Source organism: Nipponia nippon, unplaced genomic scaffold (assembly GCF_047370975.1).
Source record: "Nipponia nippon isolate SJK-2023a ecotype South Korea unplaced genomic scaffold, ASM4737097v1 scaffold_9, whole genome shotgun sequence".
Taxonomy (NCBI): domain Eukaryota; kingdom Metazoa; phylum Chordata; class Aves; order Pelecaniformes; family Threskiornithidae; genus Nipponia; species Nipponia nippon.
The window spans coordinates 33093032-33109653 of NW_028262413.1; the positions used below are offsets into that span (position 1 = coordinate 33093032).

A 16622-nucleotide genomic window follows, 5' to 3' on the forward strand; every position below is an offset into this window, starting at 1 on the left:
TGCTTAACATACGCTATAATGGTGTAAAGGGTATTTGGCCTCACAATTAGAGTCACAAACAATGCTTTCTTAGTATGTTCTTTCAATCTGCCTAACTTTCAGTAGGCACGGAAAACAATGTTGCTCCTGAGGATTTAGGTAATACATTACAGATTGGAAAACCCACTTTACCATATCTTTATGAGGTAAAAATAATGGAAGGCATTCAAGTCAGTCACAGTTTTTGCTTTTTGTTAGATACGGAAGTTAGAACTAAACCATTCCTGGGAATGGGAATGAGAATCTGGTCTTTTGGGTTAAACAATTAGCAAAACATAGGAAAGATACATACCTGGCACAGCACTAGCCATACCTCTCCCAGTAATTTCAGGCTCAGTCACCTGTTTCCGACCTGGCTTATCTCTGCTGAAGATCATCGTATGATACCTAATTTGGGGATTTTTATTCTGCAGCTAATTGAAGGGGCCTCCTCAGAACAAAAAAGCAGTCTTGGCATTACCAGTATGGACTACTATTACTATCTGAGTCTCTCTGGGTCCTACAAAGTTGATGACATCAATGACAGATCCGATTTCCAAGAAACACTGGTGAGCTTTTTACTCTTATGATTTGCCTGGTGGTGGCTGTATGTTCATTTCTCTGTCCATTTGTAGCAAAGACCTTGATGTATTAATGTGGGAATGAGAAATTAATGTAGATGTAACTTATTTTAATTATATTTTACCCTGAGGAGGAGGTATGTTACCCTGAAGAGGTCCTATGTTGCAGCCTAACAATGCTGAGAAGAGAGATACTTCTATAGAAAGGTTTTTTGTTTTCTGTTTGTTCTCTTTCAGAAGGGTACAAATTTAATGAAATTTAATTGAGTGCAGATAATCTGCAGTATGAAAAATGTGAAAATGCAAACACAATGAGGAATTTCCATTAGAAGAAAATATAAGAGAGTGCTCTGTTTTAGCTGAATTCTTCGTGGTGACTGATCTTCCATGCCTATTTAAAACAATGCAAGTGAAAGGCTGGAGAAAGGGACTTAGAAAGCATAGATCAGGGATCTTTATCCAGTGCTGTTGCCAATTCATTGTGTGACCTTTATGCAAGTCATGTCAACTTGCTGGTCTCCTGTTATTAGAAATTTACTATTTAAAATAAGTGTGTTAACACATCTTATTTATATATGTAGCACATTTAAAGGCTTAAAAAAAAAAAACATTACTGTTGTATTCTAGCTAATTTGGTATGTTAGAAAAACAGTCAGTTGAGAAGATGTTCTGTAAGTTACGATGTACTCTAGACTCCAAAACCCGATGTTGTTGTGGATTATTTTCTAGTAAGTGGCTGAAATTCACAGCCTAAGCCAGACAGACTGTGCTGCTTTTTAGAGTCATGCAGTACAGCTTCACAGTTCTTAGTCCAAGTGGATAAGCTGTCTGTGTAGAAGGAATAAAATCATTGTCTCTTAAGTTCATTGTTTCCCATTTTGCAAGGAAACTGTTTATTTTTAGTGTGACACTTAAGAGCAGGTGCTTGTTTTTTAGTAACTTTAATTTTTCAAGAATTTATTTTGCTAACACATCTTGTGAATGGTGTAGATGCTTCTGTATGTAAAACATACAAAAATGCTGAAGTAGGACATCTGGTACCTTTTGAAACTTTAGTGCAGGCTGTAATGAAATTTGGTTGCCTTAGGTATTTGAACTGTTTTGAAAAACTCAAATTGTTAACATCAACATTTTAAAAGGACTTCTATGACAAGAGTCATTGAACAGATTCTTCGACTGATTCAATTTTTTTTCCTTTTCTTCCCAGCATGCAATGAGTGTGATTGGGATCTTTGCAGAGGAACAGGCATTGGTGCTGCAGATAGTGGCAGGAATATTGCATTTGGGAAATATCAGCTTCAAAGAAGTTGGCAACTATGCAGCAGTGGAGAGTGAGGAGTGTAAGTACCTCTGGAAACTGTTACAGAATTAGCAATGGGCTGAAACCCAGATGGCATAAGGTGAACTGCAATCTTGAGCTGCTTATCCAGACACAGTGCATCATTTCTTACAGTGCGAGGCTGCTAATTTAGATTCTCTTCCAAAACCAATGGTACTGAGGCCTCTGCTTTGTCTTGTACAATGCCACCGACTTAATAGGAGTGCAATTTTGCATTTTGAATTTAAGAAATCTTTTTCCAGCCTTTGAGCATGAAATAATAGAAATTGTTAGAAACACTTTCAAGTAAACTTGAACTCTGCTCCTTTCAATGCATCAGCATGCATTCATAAAAACACCTGTTTCTTACATGGTTTGTCTGACCTCATTGCCATGTGAAAGCAGCTACCAACTTGTGGAGAATCCCGAGTTTCAGGTACACAGTCAGCATTCAGGCATATATGTATATGTACATGCATCCAGAAGAGGTGCCTTGAAAAGAGAAATTCAGAATTGAACTGAAATGCAGAATTTACATACTACAGTTCTGTTCCCTGTCTCAAATTTCTTAACCCATACCTCATTATTAGGTACATCTACCGTGTAACTATTTCCTTATTATTTCCTTATCCACAATGCACTGTCCTTGCATCCTTCACCTCTGGCTGCTGTTTTGTATCGGCTAGGCCCACATCAGCAAGATGTTGAAAGATTAATAGCTCTTGAGTTTTAAATATTTTTGTCATGATTTATGCCTTGCATCTAATGTTGATTTTGTACTACCTTGATAGTTTAAGGACAGAGTGGATAAGTACAACATACGTAGTAGCTTACACATATCTATCTGTTCTCTTAACTCTTATTTCAGAATGGTCCTTATGTTTAGGAAAACTGCATTTGTTTAGTTTTAGGTAAGTTAAATATGAATAAAGTATCTTGTGCAGTCACCTTCCCACTCAACTGTGTTAGTACTCTCCTGCTATTTGTTTTAAGAAATTGGGAAATAAAAATTACTATTTTTTAACCTTAATTTCTTAATTGGAGAGAATAGTAAGTGAACCCAAAGAAAACCATTTTGTGGCATTTTATACATCCAAAGAAAATTATAGGATTTTTTTGTATGCCTTAGGATTCCAAATGAGCTACTGTGCCTCCATTTAAATCACAGTATTAAATCTTTCAATGAAATCAAGACATTTAATAGTCAGATGAGATAGATAGTGTGTTGCATCAAAAAGTAACAAACTGAAAAGACATGAGTTGAAAATATGTTGGTAAATGGTATTTCTGTGATGAGCCATGTACACCATATTTCTTTTGCTCACTGAGTTTATAAATAAAGAAGTTGTGTATGAATAATACATTGAAAAAATTAGCAGATAGAATGAATATAGATCTTATTCATAAACATACTGCATTTTAAAGAAGCCAGAGAAGAAATAGCAATGTCTAGTACAATTTCTGCATTATGAAGTTGAAAGTTGGGTTCATTTCTCTTTCCATTAATCCTCCCCCCAGTTTACTGTTTGTCCTAGCCAACTAAATAGTAAAGCATTTATAGCCTGGATAGCCACAAAAGATAAAACACAATGAAAGACCACTGATAAGTCATGCTTTGCGTAAGTCTGAAATAATAAAAAGTTTAAGAATTTGGTCAATAGTGTTCTTGTTATTATATAGCCAAATGCAGAAAAATATGCAAAGGCCATTCTTCAAGACACCAAAAACTGTAGTCTCATACTCTGAGTCAGAATCAAATCTGTACAGACCATTCTTGACAGACATTTAGACAAATACTTCTTTAAAACTGCCAATGATTACTATCTGTTACCGTGCTTGATAATAACAAAGTTCTTATTATTTATTCTAAGTCTTCCATGTTACAAATCACGCCAAATACTGCTTGTTCTCTCCTGGATGCAGAAAACAATTTAAACCATCCCTCTTTACACTTGCATTGTATTGAAACGTTTGTTTTACACTTTCTGAAAACTGATGAAGTGAACCTAGTCTTTTACAGCTTTTCTTCACAGATTGTGTTTAAAACTATTCCACAGAACACAATTGATGGCTCTTTGAGGATCATTTTTTCAATTACATTCATATCCTGCTTTTTAGTAATTTCTAGATGGTAACTCTATAGTCCCTAAATAGGGAAGACAATCACACATCTTAAGAATGTGAAGTTATATCAAGTCATGTCCAGCTATTCTTCCTGTACAGTAATCATTAGCACTGTGAAGGAAGAGTTTCTGAGGTATGCATAGTGGTTCTTACCGTTATACTATCTTTGTAAATTCTTGCAGTAGTATTGGCTAAATACTTATTCTGGCATCTTTACAGTATATGTGAGCATATTTGGTCTATAATTACCTACATTCTTTTCCATTTTAAAGCATGTGATGTTTGATCTTTTCATGTGCTCTTCAACCTGAGTTCTCAGTGAGTTATCAGAGATGTTGCCAGTGACTCAACTTGGGTTAGTTGTGTGGTTTGTAGTACTCCAGGGTAAATTTAATCAGCTTGCTGATGGTAATAAAAGAGATTTCAGAAAGCTGGTGGTTATTTGCAGTTTCAAAAATAATTTTGGATTACTGTACTGAAGGGTTCAGTGAAATGATGCTGTGATGTTACAGATGTGCAAAGCACAAGTGGCTGCTGCCTTAGTGATTATTTTACATCCTCCTCACACCAGTAAAGTAGATCTGAAAGCAGTGGAACACGGAGAAGACCCTGTTAGAGGATTATGTGGTTCGGTGGAGGTGCAATACCAACTCCAAGAGCTGCCCTTGGGAGCTATTTCCATATGCTTTCAAGCTGTTTTTCTTTTTCCATTCCTTAAGGTGTGTGGCACCTGCAGCTAACATCTGCACCATGTGCTAAGAATGCAAAGACTACTAGACTTGTGGCTGCTTATTGCACAGATGTATTTTTCTGCTTTACTTAGAAACAAGTGAAACCAGAATTTGCAAAGTACTTCCAGAATAAGGGATTAAAAAACCAAAACCAAATAAATGGCAAGGCAATTGAAAACTTTTTGCAATATCCTAACTTAGAAGAAGAAAGGGAAAGAATATTAGGAAGCAGATAGCATATTCTTTGTTATATTTTAAACATTTCATGTTTTTACAAAGAATTTTCAGTAGTGTCAATTTTATTTAATATGTGAGCTCTATGTTTTATTTCCATCTCCTCCAAGAGTGATTTGTTTGAACCACATAGTTCAAAACTATGACCTAAGCCAGCTTACCTGTTTGAAGGACTGAAGGTACAGAAAGAGCTGGCTATTTTACTTCAAGGTGGTTTATCTTAATTGAAATGCATGTAAGTAAAGAGTTGAAAATGTTCTTGGGGAGCTTAGTGAAATTTTAAAGACATAAATCCTTCCTCTTTTGCTTTTTGAGCTGCATGCCCCATGAGGTTTATCACTGCTGATTGTTATTAGAGATACAGCTTTTTTTTTTTTCCTTCATTCTGTATCGATTTAGTCTGTAAGTCATAATCCAGCAACCCTGATCTTTCTTGCAGTTTTGGCTTTCCCTGCTTTTCTCCTGGGAATTAACCAGGACCGCCTAAAGGAAAAACTGACCAGCAGACAGATGGACAGCAAGTGGGGAGGCAAATCTGAGTCCATTAATGTAACGCTAAATGTGGAACAAGCCTGCTACACCAGGGATGCACTAGCCAAGGCCCTTCATTCCCGTGTTTTTGATTACTTGGTGGATGTAAGTTGGGTTTGCTTGATTCTACTGAAGTATCAAAACAAGTACAAGTACACTAGGAATATTCCTTGCAGTCCATCATTTCTTTCACCCAGTATGTTTTTTTTGCCTAACCCTTAGCAGCAGCACTGAGCAGTGCAGTGGGAGCATGACCACAGATATCAAATACAAGGCACTGATTATATGACAAATGCTATACACTTTCTTTGAAGCAAATGAGCTGTGCTTTCAGCACTATATTTGCTCTGTCTCCTGCCACAACGGTCCCATATGATATTGACATCTCCGTCCTGTCAGCATCCATACTTCTCTGAGTCTTACTTTCTCCTACACAGTTGAGCGTTTTCAGATGAGCAGAATTAGTGGGTTATGGTCCCCTGCTCTCTTACCCCACTGTCCTGCAAAGAACCCTTTCAGCATCCCAGTGTCGTGGCATTTGAGCAAATGGTCAAATTCCATTCTCCATGCTGAATTACTCTCTTGTTCAGAATGAGAGCCTAGGCTGGATTGGTGGGGTAGAAACCTTACCTTTGGCCACAGATGCTGGCTAGATAAAGCAGAAGTCTCCTCTGTGGTGACACTGCTAGTGTCTCAGAAGTCTCCCTCATCGTGACAGCTCTGTAATTCCCACTATGTGCCTGTACCAGCACTGACACTGCAAAGCAGGGGAATACAGAAATAGGTGAAAAGGTTCACTGTACCATCTGCAAAATGCATCAAATATCAGACTTAAAGCTGTTCTTTTTTTGTTGGCTCCTTTTCTTTAACAGAGCCAGTTACACCAAAAGGGAAAGATTTTTACAAACAGTAGATCCAAAGGCTCGCTAATCTGGAAAACAAGACAGTATACTCTGTTAATTTCATAGCTGTTAATAACACTTTATTAAAAAGTGAAAGTAAAATACCCTATGACATATATTTGTATTCCATTCAAATATTTTCTTTTTGAAGAAACCCAATGTATTTATATAAAGATGTAAAGATATGAATATATCTTTTAAATATATAAACTACACTTTGTTTTACATTTTGTTTCTGTTTTATTAGTCTATTAATAAGGCTATGGAGAAGGACCATGAAGAATATAACATTGGTGTCCTTGATATCTATGGCTTTGAAATATTCCAGGTAAGGCAATGCAATACTCGGGGTTTGAGCTGATCTGACCTGGGAGAGTTTTTTGTTATTTAGAGGGGAAAAAATCCAAACCAGAAAAAAACCAAATCCTGTGGCCAGAATAAAAGCAAAAAACCACGAACCCAGCTTCCTGGACATTGCGTTCTCACTGTTAATGTCTCACTTAATAAACACAAAGTATTGAAGAAACTTCAAAGACACTAGGTCATTGATCTTAAAAGACAGATCTGAGATTACACAGAATGTCTATAAAGTCAGCAACCCATCCATCACTGACAGTGTCTCTTTGAAGCTTATTGCCAGCATAAGAACTAAGAATTATTGTATCTAAAAGCACGAGACTAATTTGTAAATTGTTTCCTTTTCTATAGAAAAATGGTTTTGAACAGTTCTGCATCAACTTCGTTAATGAAAAACTACAGCAGATTTTTATTGAACTGACACTGAAGGCAGAACAGGTAACCAGACATTTATTATTTTTGAATTCATAACTGAGCTATTGCTTTTTCAGTTGGTGGAGGAATTGAGGTTTCATCATCTGCTAACAATAAAATTTGCCTTGTTAAGCAAGACAAAGAAAAAAAAAAACCTTTGTTGTTGGCTAACCCTAAAACTGTAAACCACATCAGCTACAGACGTTTATTCTCTAATACGGTGGTACAGAAGTGAGTCCATCGTATGGTGTACTAATGCAGTCATATGACTTTAACCAGACTTGCTGCATATTCTGACCCATTGACAGAAATGGAAAACTGCAGCTTGGTTCCCTCCCTGTGCTTTCGCTGGACATGACACACAGTTAAATGGGAATACTTTTCTTAATTTCCTCCACGCCCTTTTTTTAAAAAAAAATAAATATATTAATGAAATAGATTACTGAGACAAATGCAAAAGTATTTCTGAAAGTATTTGCAGTTCTCTGCTCCCAGCCTTACTGCAAAATCTCACTGTACGTGAATGTGAGCTTCTGCATGGAAGGGCAGACAGAATGCAGCTGAGACAGAAACATTGTGTACAGTATGAGCTCAGGCCTGGCACCAGCTTTAGGACAATGTTTTCAAGAATGCACATACACCATTGCCTTTGTAGAAAAGTAACTGCTCATTGCAGTTGAACACACAAATGACCTGCTAAGTGTCTAGCTGAACTTATGTGTATGCAACTGTGTGAGTCAATTTAATCAAATTTTAGTATGAATTTTTGCCCCAGTCAGTGTCTAGATGTCTTTATGGTTACAGTAATTGTGTGCAGAAATAAAAAGGTAGAGCTGTGTCTCCATTTCATGTGCATTTCTAAATGTGTTGTTCTGGGGCTCTGATCCTTGATATGCCTGTCACAATCTTAATTTTTAAAATAGATTAGGATATGGATGCTTAGGTGCACTGTCAGGATACTGTAAAAGTCACTTTGTTACTATTTGCGAAGTGCTTTGACAACAAATGCACTAATGAAACATTCCTGCTCTTCTCAGTAAGTACTCAAGGGCTATGAATGACAAGAATGTGTGGGGAGAGCAGAGAAGGATTCCGCTTCAGCTTTTAGGCAGTAGAGAGCTGGATTTAACTATTATTAGGGTCATTTCTCCCACCTCCCCCCAGTCATGCATTTGACGAGTCTTTCTGAACATGAGTAGTGCGGAGTTTGTGTATATGCAGTGCACTGTAAATCTAGTGCTACATCCACGGTGCAAAGGAATATTTGCATCTTTCTTTTTACTTAACAGGAAGAATATGTGCAAGAAGGAATTAGATGGACACCAATAGATTACTTTAACAACAAAATAGTGTGTGACCTTATAGAGAACAAAGTGGTAAGTATTTAGAACAAACAGATGGAAAAAACAACAAGATTTTTCTCTCAAGTATTTGGGCAACTGCTTTGCTGTCAAGAACGTTCATAGGAAAAATGCAAATACTGTTGTTCAGTTACTGAGTCATACTAAGCCTATATATAAATCTTACATAAGATGCCTTATAAGAGCTCTAAGATATATGTTGTCTAAGATATCGACCAAAAAGAGAACTGCAAGATAGCATGACTGATGTGTGACTAAAAAAATATAATGATGGAAATCAAAATTTTATCCACCTAAATTTATAATGAACTTCATGACATATTCTACTGTACATCAGATAAGGCTCTCTGTGTCCCTGGGAGATGTATTTCAGTTTGGGGAAGCTACAATACCAGCTTCCTTTGAGGTACTGTTGCAAATTAAGCAGAAACAAGTGAAGAGAAAGTATTAGGAAGTGGTGTAAATAAGAGAAATTTTGTGTCTTTGCTCCACAGAATGTTCCGCAGTTTAAAGTCTTTATGTTCTGATTTGCATGACAACAAATGTTGAGTTGTCCTTTAGGACAGAAGTAGGTGGTTTTTCAGTGAGTTCTTTGTGCTCATGTAAGCCAGATAATTTTAACAGTAGTTCAAGTACTACAGTGACTTGCGCTTAAAGGCACATCAGATTTTGCCCATCTCCTATCTGTATCAGGATAACTAGGAAGAAGATAGGATTTCTGTCACAATCTTAGATATTTAGCTCTAAGTTTGTCGAACTAAAGCATGTGAGTTTAAATACTTACCTCAGACATGGGTTTATTGTTTGGTGGAATGAGAAAGAAGATAGCTTTGTGAAGGAATTAAAAACTAAAACAAATGCTGGGTGTTTTGGGGGTTTTGTTTTATTTTTTTTTTAACACCAATCATTGTTTTCCCCATCATTTCCCACTGTCACTATCATGACGCAAACTGGCATCTCTCCTTAAACTATTTGCATGCTTGTGTACAAATTAATCTCCACTGTGAACTCTGCTGACTGGGGGGGAATTCTTCCTGCTGTGACTTTGCTCTAGTGTTTTTGTAGCAAAGATAATTTTCTGTTTGGGGGAAAAACTGGCATCATAATGTTTTTTGCTCACTTCTTTTGCTGTTTTTGTTATTCTTCTCCAATGCATTAGAATCCCCCAGGTATTATGAGTATTTTAGACGATGTGTGTGCTACAATGCATGCAGTGGGAGAAGGAGCTGACCAAACACTGCTTCAAAAACTCCAGATGCAGATTGGGACTCATGAACATTTCAACAGCTGGAACCAGGGATTTATCATTCATCATTATGCTGGAAAGGTAATGTGGAAAATAGTCACTGAATTCTGTGTAACGTATTTATAAAGAAAAAAACAGTAATGAAAGGAAGGGGGAAGCCCTGTACAGGGCTCTTTTGATTTAAATAGCCATATTATCTCAGGAGACAGTATCCTCCTTTCACAACGTAGGGAGCTTAGAACAAATATGCCCTAACATATGTCCCTTACTTAGGAGAGATGAGTCTGGGCCTTGCTGCTATCAAACATACTAACCAGAACTTAATATTAAATGTAATAAATAAATGCCCCATGTCTTGTGTTAATTACAATCTTAACTGTTCGTTACAGTAGCAGTAAATTTAAAGAATTCAGATATAAAAATGATCCTTAGGTGATGATATATCAATAAAACTGGAAATAAAATGTATGGTTCTATCTTCTTTGGGTTTATTTCTCAGACTATTCATGATTTCCTGCAGTTATAGTTAATAACAGTAAACCCTTATTATGCAAAAATTTTTCTTCAATAAAATTCAGTATTAAGTTCACTTGTGTCATATTCCATTCACTAGCTCCATAACAGTCTTTTTCACTGAATTTAAATGTATCGATGAAATTCCTTTATGTTTGTTGTGAAAGAGTTAACTAATAATACATGCAGGGATTTAGTGCAGTATCTGTTGTAGTATCTTTAAGTTATACCAGACTAACCAAAAAGTTCAGAACAGCTACAGATGAGGACAGAATTTATTCTTTAATTATTGGGTTCTCAACTTACCACAAACAATCAATTTCCACCTTGGCCCAGGTATCTTATGATATGGATGGATTCTGCGAGAGAAATCGGGATGTTCTTTTCATGGACTTGATTGAACTCATGCAGAGCAGTGATTTGTACGTAAGCAAAACTTGCTTAAAGCTAGGAATAACGTGTTAGTTCAGATGGATGCAGAGGGCCTGACTTCTCTACTTCGCAACTTGTGAACTCATTTGTATAAAAGTGGAAATAAAACATCACTGCAGTAGAACATAGTATCACCTGAGTTAGATTGACCTTCATTTTCTGCAAATCTGAATAAGTAAGGTACTGCAGTGTCAGAATCAAATGGTGTAATGACAGCCATTTGTTTTGGCCTCAGACAAGGCCATCAGTGATTTGGCCTTCTCTCAGAACAGGCACTGTTTTAACAGATAAAGTAACATTTTTTGTTATTTATTTTAATTAATTGCTGCTTACTTTTCAAGAAGCGCGCGTTTCTTTGAGTCTAGAAGTCTGGTATCATGTCTTCCAAGGCTCACTAAAATAGCAAGGGATCTCTATGAGGAACGAAGCTCATGGGAAATAGTAATCTTAAAATAGATTTGATATCGCTCCAGATTAATAGAAATAGCTCTTTATATTCTGCTCAACTATCAACTTTTACAGCATATTCCTTGACATTCCTGCATTGAATTGTCTTTCTATGCCAACGCTATTTTATCAATTCTTTCCTAGGCCTTTTATAAAGGCTCTGTTTCCTGAAAATCTTCAAGTGGACAAGAAGGGTCGTCCTACCACTGCGGGCAGTAAAATCAAAGTATGTCGAGTTTTCCTGTGTTAGTATGTGCATATATGGGGCTGTGTGTGTGTATGTAAGTAAAAAAAAAAAAAAAAAAAAAAAAAAAAAGTCATCTTTGCTGTTTTTTACTGTCCAGACATTTTTAAAGATAGACATCAGGAGTATCTTGATTGCAAAGTGATGCATTGTTTCAGCTGTTAGAATCATGTTTTGCCCAGCATCACTGTTCATTAAATCTTTTGTTCAGCTGCATTCTACAGCAGTGAATTTTCCAAATGAGCAATTGATGGCAGTGATAATAGTACTTGCATGTGCATAATGAATGAGCCCCTTCACTCAGCCACTTGATGTCCTACAATTAACTACAGATAACTGGTCTCTTTATAGTGCAAGAAATGCAGTGGAGCCTGATCCAACGCCCACTGAAGTCAACAGAAGTCTTTCTACTGACCATAATGTGCCTTGAATAAGGCAGCAAGTATTAGAAGGCGAGCATCTTTTTGGAGACTGGTTGTAAAATACATGCTTAGATTACACGCTTGCAGACTTTGGAAGTTGCTATTTTATCAACCTCTTGCCTCAAGTTTCACCCTGACAGTCAAGTTCACCTGATGCATTCCTTGTCGCTCCATATTTTTATATAATAGTTTAAAGATATTACATAGCTGGAGATAATGGTGCCTTCTATTTACTGATAAATTTTTCATGAGGTGCATGTTATTCCCCAAGACACTTTGGTTGTTCTGGAGAAAGACCAAAGTCAACTGGATCCAGTCAACTGAACCATCAGCAGATGCTTGGTAGTTTTCTCTCACAGGATTCACCCTGTTCAGCTCAGATCCTATTGTTTTCCCTCAATTTTACAGAAACAAGCAAATGACCTTGTTGGCACCCTGATGAAGTGTACACCCCATTACATCCGCTGCATCAAACCAAATGAAACAAAGAAGTCTCGAGACTGGGAGGAGAGCAGGTATGGAGAAGCAGAGTATGTGATGAGAAACAGTGCTAACAGTCAAAAAAAGCCCAAAAAATTCATAATTTGTAATCATACAGCCTACAGACAAACAGAACTAGATACTCGAAAACCTTCAGAAATGAAATCTGGCATGACCTCTCATGAACTTTGAAGATGAGCTGTGGGCACTTGGTCTAAATCAGCAGTTAGTATATGCAGTTCTTCGCTTTTCTCATGTCAGTTATGAATAATCAACATTTGCATAGCAGTAACACAATCGGTATATTAAAGACTCAGTTTTCCACGTAGAATTTGCACACCAAATGCATTATACATCAGTTCTCACTTTTGCTTTATGCTTTGAAAACAGCTTCTATTATGTAGCTAAAAAGCCAGCAGGCTGTCTGTAGCTGGTTTTATGTATCAAACTTACCAGATAGTCTCTATAGCCAAGAATGTAGAAGGTTCCTTTTTTACTTCTTGACTTTTAAGTTTCATTAGCCAGCTCTTTAAAGAGAAGTCACTAGAATATCACATCGGGTGGTTATATAGAGATTAAATAGATGTCTAAATCGTCAGTTTGGTTTATTGCATCTGTTCTAAGGCATCTTTAACTATATGATGCTTTATACCATCTTCCTGTTATCTGAAAAAAGGTACTCCTTTTTTCCACTGAGGTAGGTCATCAGTACGGTATGTGTACTATGTGAGGTCCTGATATAGATAACATTTATTACTATATACCAGGTGCTTTTGGTATTGGTAAAAGTGCTGATAAAGCAAGTGGTTATTTTTATCAGAGTGAAACAACTTGCAAAGTCTGATAAAAAGCATTCTTGACCATATCAGCGACACACCAGAATTCACTTCCTGCCATTTGGCATGCAGACTAGCACAATTACATGCAGATGTAGAGCACTTACAGAAGCCACAATTGGGACTGCCCTTGAGAGTGTCATTTAGGCCTTGGCAGTAAGCGTAGGCCCTCTTTCCCTAGCTTTTCCACCCCTGAAAATCCTACTATGCAGCACTGAATTTTCCACTGACACTGGGGACCAAAGGAGGAAAGTAAGTGATCCTGGAAAAAGTATGTCTAAAACTTTTAACTGTAAGTTGAGGGGGGTTTAAAGTCAGTCATTTACATATTGGAAAACAGGCCTATTATTGTGGAAGGTGTTGCTAGGAAACCAATGAAACAAACAAACAAAAACCTAGTCCTGAGAAAAGGCCAGCTTTCAGGAAACCCCTTTTGAAGCAAAAACGGGCAAGATTTCTTCTTGTTTTCCCATAATGAGGATGATATTTTGCAAATGCAACAGCTACTGATTACAGATGAAATATGAAGGATTGTTTACTACAACTCAGACACAAATGGAAGTAGCTCTTGCAATGGTAATCCTTCATCCCTCTTTAAAAATCCTAACATTCTTTCCCATTTCAAACTATGATTTCCCATATGTTATACTAGGACCTCACACAGGATACATATGCTGTAGCAGTTAGTGACATGCTTGGGAAAGAGAAATTTATACGCATATGACAACTCAAACTTAAATTTAATTTTGTTGTTTCATGATTTTACTGTGAGAAAGTTCTGTGTTGAGAGAAATACAAAACATAACTGAGTTTATGTAATAATTTGTTGAATGTTGGTTTAGGGTTTTTTTTGTTTTCTTGTGTGATCACACAGTGCTGTATCATACACATGCTGCCATAGTCAATGTGGTGGGAGTAGTATATCTAATCCGCTTATTAGTAGCATGTTACTAGATGGTGAAAATGTTACTGAAAAAGGAGAAAAAACTTTCACCATGCTCACAGAAGCCATGTCACTCCAGCTTTGTACTGCTGTTAAATAATTCCAGAATATAGACCTTGTGTAATATCTAAACTTTCTATAATACCTTAGTTATTCCAAAAATTGGGGTGTTCTTGAAATGTGTTTTTGTTCAGGTCCTGGCACAGCCACTTGGACTTGTATTCAAAATTGCTGCATTAGCTGAATTCCCAGACCCTGACCTGCTTGAGGTTGATGCCTGGAGGGAGATTTTCAGTGTGCCTTTTCTCAGAAAGAAAAGGAAAAACAGAAAAATGTCTCAAATTCTCTGTTGCTGGACACTAATACTGGCAGGACAGTAAGAAAATGGGAGTAATACTGTTGCTCTAGTGCATTATTCCAGATGTGAACAGGAGGGAAAGCTATAAACAGGAAAATGTATTTTTGTCCACCAACTTTCTACTGTACCAGAATTCTTGGAGTGGGTACAAAATATACTTTATTCCTTGAACACAGCAAGATTAAAATGTGCAGTATTCTTTATTATAAGCTAAAAGAGCAGTATCACTCATCATTTAGTAAAATACCTCTCTGAAGTGTTCTTTAAAAAGAAGAAACAACTGAAGGACTTCTATCATTTGTAGCATGAGATTTCAAAAGTTTTTTCCCTTTATACTATGAGTCATGTGAAAAGAATGTCTCAACCAAAAGAAGGAAGAGGAAAAAAAAAATCAATGGGTAATACACTTTATATTGAAATTCATTTATTCAAAATAGCTACAGAAATAACACTGAATTAACTGAGAGTTTTTCAGGATTTGAAAAATCTTTTGTAAAATCAGAGAAACAGTAAGCAAAACAAAATTAAATGACTCCTTACAGGCTCGCTTTTTTTGATTATATGTAAAGAAATGCTCTTTTTATATACTGTTTGTTAAATTTGCAGGACTAAAATCTTAACAGCTCTTACATTTCTGACTGAAACCTAAAGCTTCTCTAATTTGCCCTATAAACGAACGGCAACAGAAGCCCCTGAACACCACATTTCAGAGTTAAAAACTGACATTGCCTCTTCCAGCCACATGACTTAGATGAAGAAATTAAGGAAGTGCGAAGGAAAACTTCAGGAGTCATACATTGTTAAGGAAGCTAACTGAAAGTCTTCAAATCAAATCTCCAAGCATTAAACAGTAGACTAGCAGGTTATAAGAAGGAATATAAAATAATGCATTGCAGCTCCAGAAAGAGAAAAAGGTGCCAAAAGGAACTGGTTTTCTGCTTTGAGATTCATGGGGGCATATTTGTTCCCTGTTTAGAACCTAAATGAATGTGTTTTGCATGAGGGAACTGTAATGGCGTTGGGATAATGATGTTTCAGTTCACGTGTGCAGCAGAGTCCCTCCACAGCCGTTAACGCTTTCTGTGGGACTGGTACCAGCTCAGTTTTTGTTTGTCATTAAAGTATGCCATGAACAAGTTTGCCAGGCATGCTTTGGCCAGTCTTGTGCCTATCCTTAAACCCTTCCTTTGCAGCGTAGTAAAATTAGGAGGAATGCTAGCTTTTCATGAATATACTGGCCTGGCTTTTTTCTTTCCAATTCATTGTGTAATCAAAGCGTGGCATCTGGGGCTTTCTCCAGCCATCAGATTTGGTGCTTTCTCCAGAACAACCGAAAAAGAGCTACTGTGTGCTCCTGTTGCTGTTTGAGCTATGTAAACCAGAGGTAGAACCTACAATAAAAGAACACAAAACAATTTCCCACTCCTTTGGATACCAGCTATATAGTTGTATAGGTAATAGTTACTTGGTCTTCTATAGGTAATAATATTAGTTAAGAAATTTATACATAAATTAGAGTTAGGAGATGGGAAGTTAAACTCTGAAAAAATGCAAAGGTAAACTTGCTACATATATTTCGGTAATGTAGTCTACCTGCCTTGAATATTTTTCCTACCATGCAGTGTGCAGGGTAATGTGCAAGAATAGATTCATATACCTGTGCATGAATTTTAGAAGTCAATAGTCTTTAAACATGATACGGACTTTTAAGAATACCTCAATCCACAAATATGCTGAAATAAAATGGACTGTAAATCTTGCATTGTTTTTGTCCACAGGGTAAAACATCAAGTGGAGTACTTAGGTCTGAAAGAAAATATTCGAGTAAGAAGAGCTGGCTATGCCTACAGGCGGGTTTTCAAGAAGTTTTTGCAGAGGTAAGGTAATACTCATTTTGAAGTATTACAGCACAGTTGTTTACATGATGATGAGGAAAACAAGAAGTTGCAAGTTTTGAAAGCTTCTCATTTCCCACTTACATTTTCCTTTTTCCCCACTTACCCTGCTCGCGATCTAGGTTACACAGAGATTTGAAAGTGTCTTAAAGACTGACTTTGTGTCTTTGAAAGTCTTTTCATTTTTCTGTAAACTTGGCTAAGACCTCAGTTCTTTTTGTAGTGCTATGAGACG

General features: G+C 36.8%; 1 protein-coding gene across 1 annotated transcript in view; it reads left to right on the forward strand.

Moving 5' to 3' along the window:
- MYO1E (myosin IE) overlaps positions 1-16622 on the forward strand; it is a 95651-nt gene that overhangs the window by 51294 nt on the left and 27735 nt on the right. Inside the window, exons 8-18 of the mRNA XM_087745401.1 lie at positions 453-587; positions 1807-1939; positions 5446-5642; positions 6687-6767; positions 7148-7234; positions 8500-8586; positions 9731-9898; positions 10667-10752; positions 11354-11435; positions 12284-12390; positions 16271-16369. Of these exons, the coding sequence (XP_087601527.1) occupies positions 453-587; positions 1807-1939; positions 5446-5642; positions 6687-6767; positions 7148-7234; positions 8500-8586; positions 9731-9898; positions 10667-10752; positions 11354-11435; positions 12284-12390; positions 16271-16369 (1262 nt within the window). The remainder of the gene's footprint in view (positions 1-452; positions 588-1806; positions 1940-5445; positions 5643-6686; positions 6768-7147; positions 7235-8499; positions 8587-9730; positions 9899-10666; positions 10753-11353; positions 11436-12283; positions 12391-16270; positions 16370-16622) is intronic.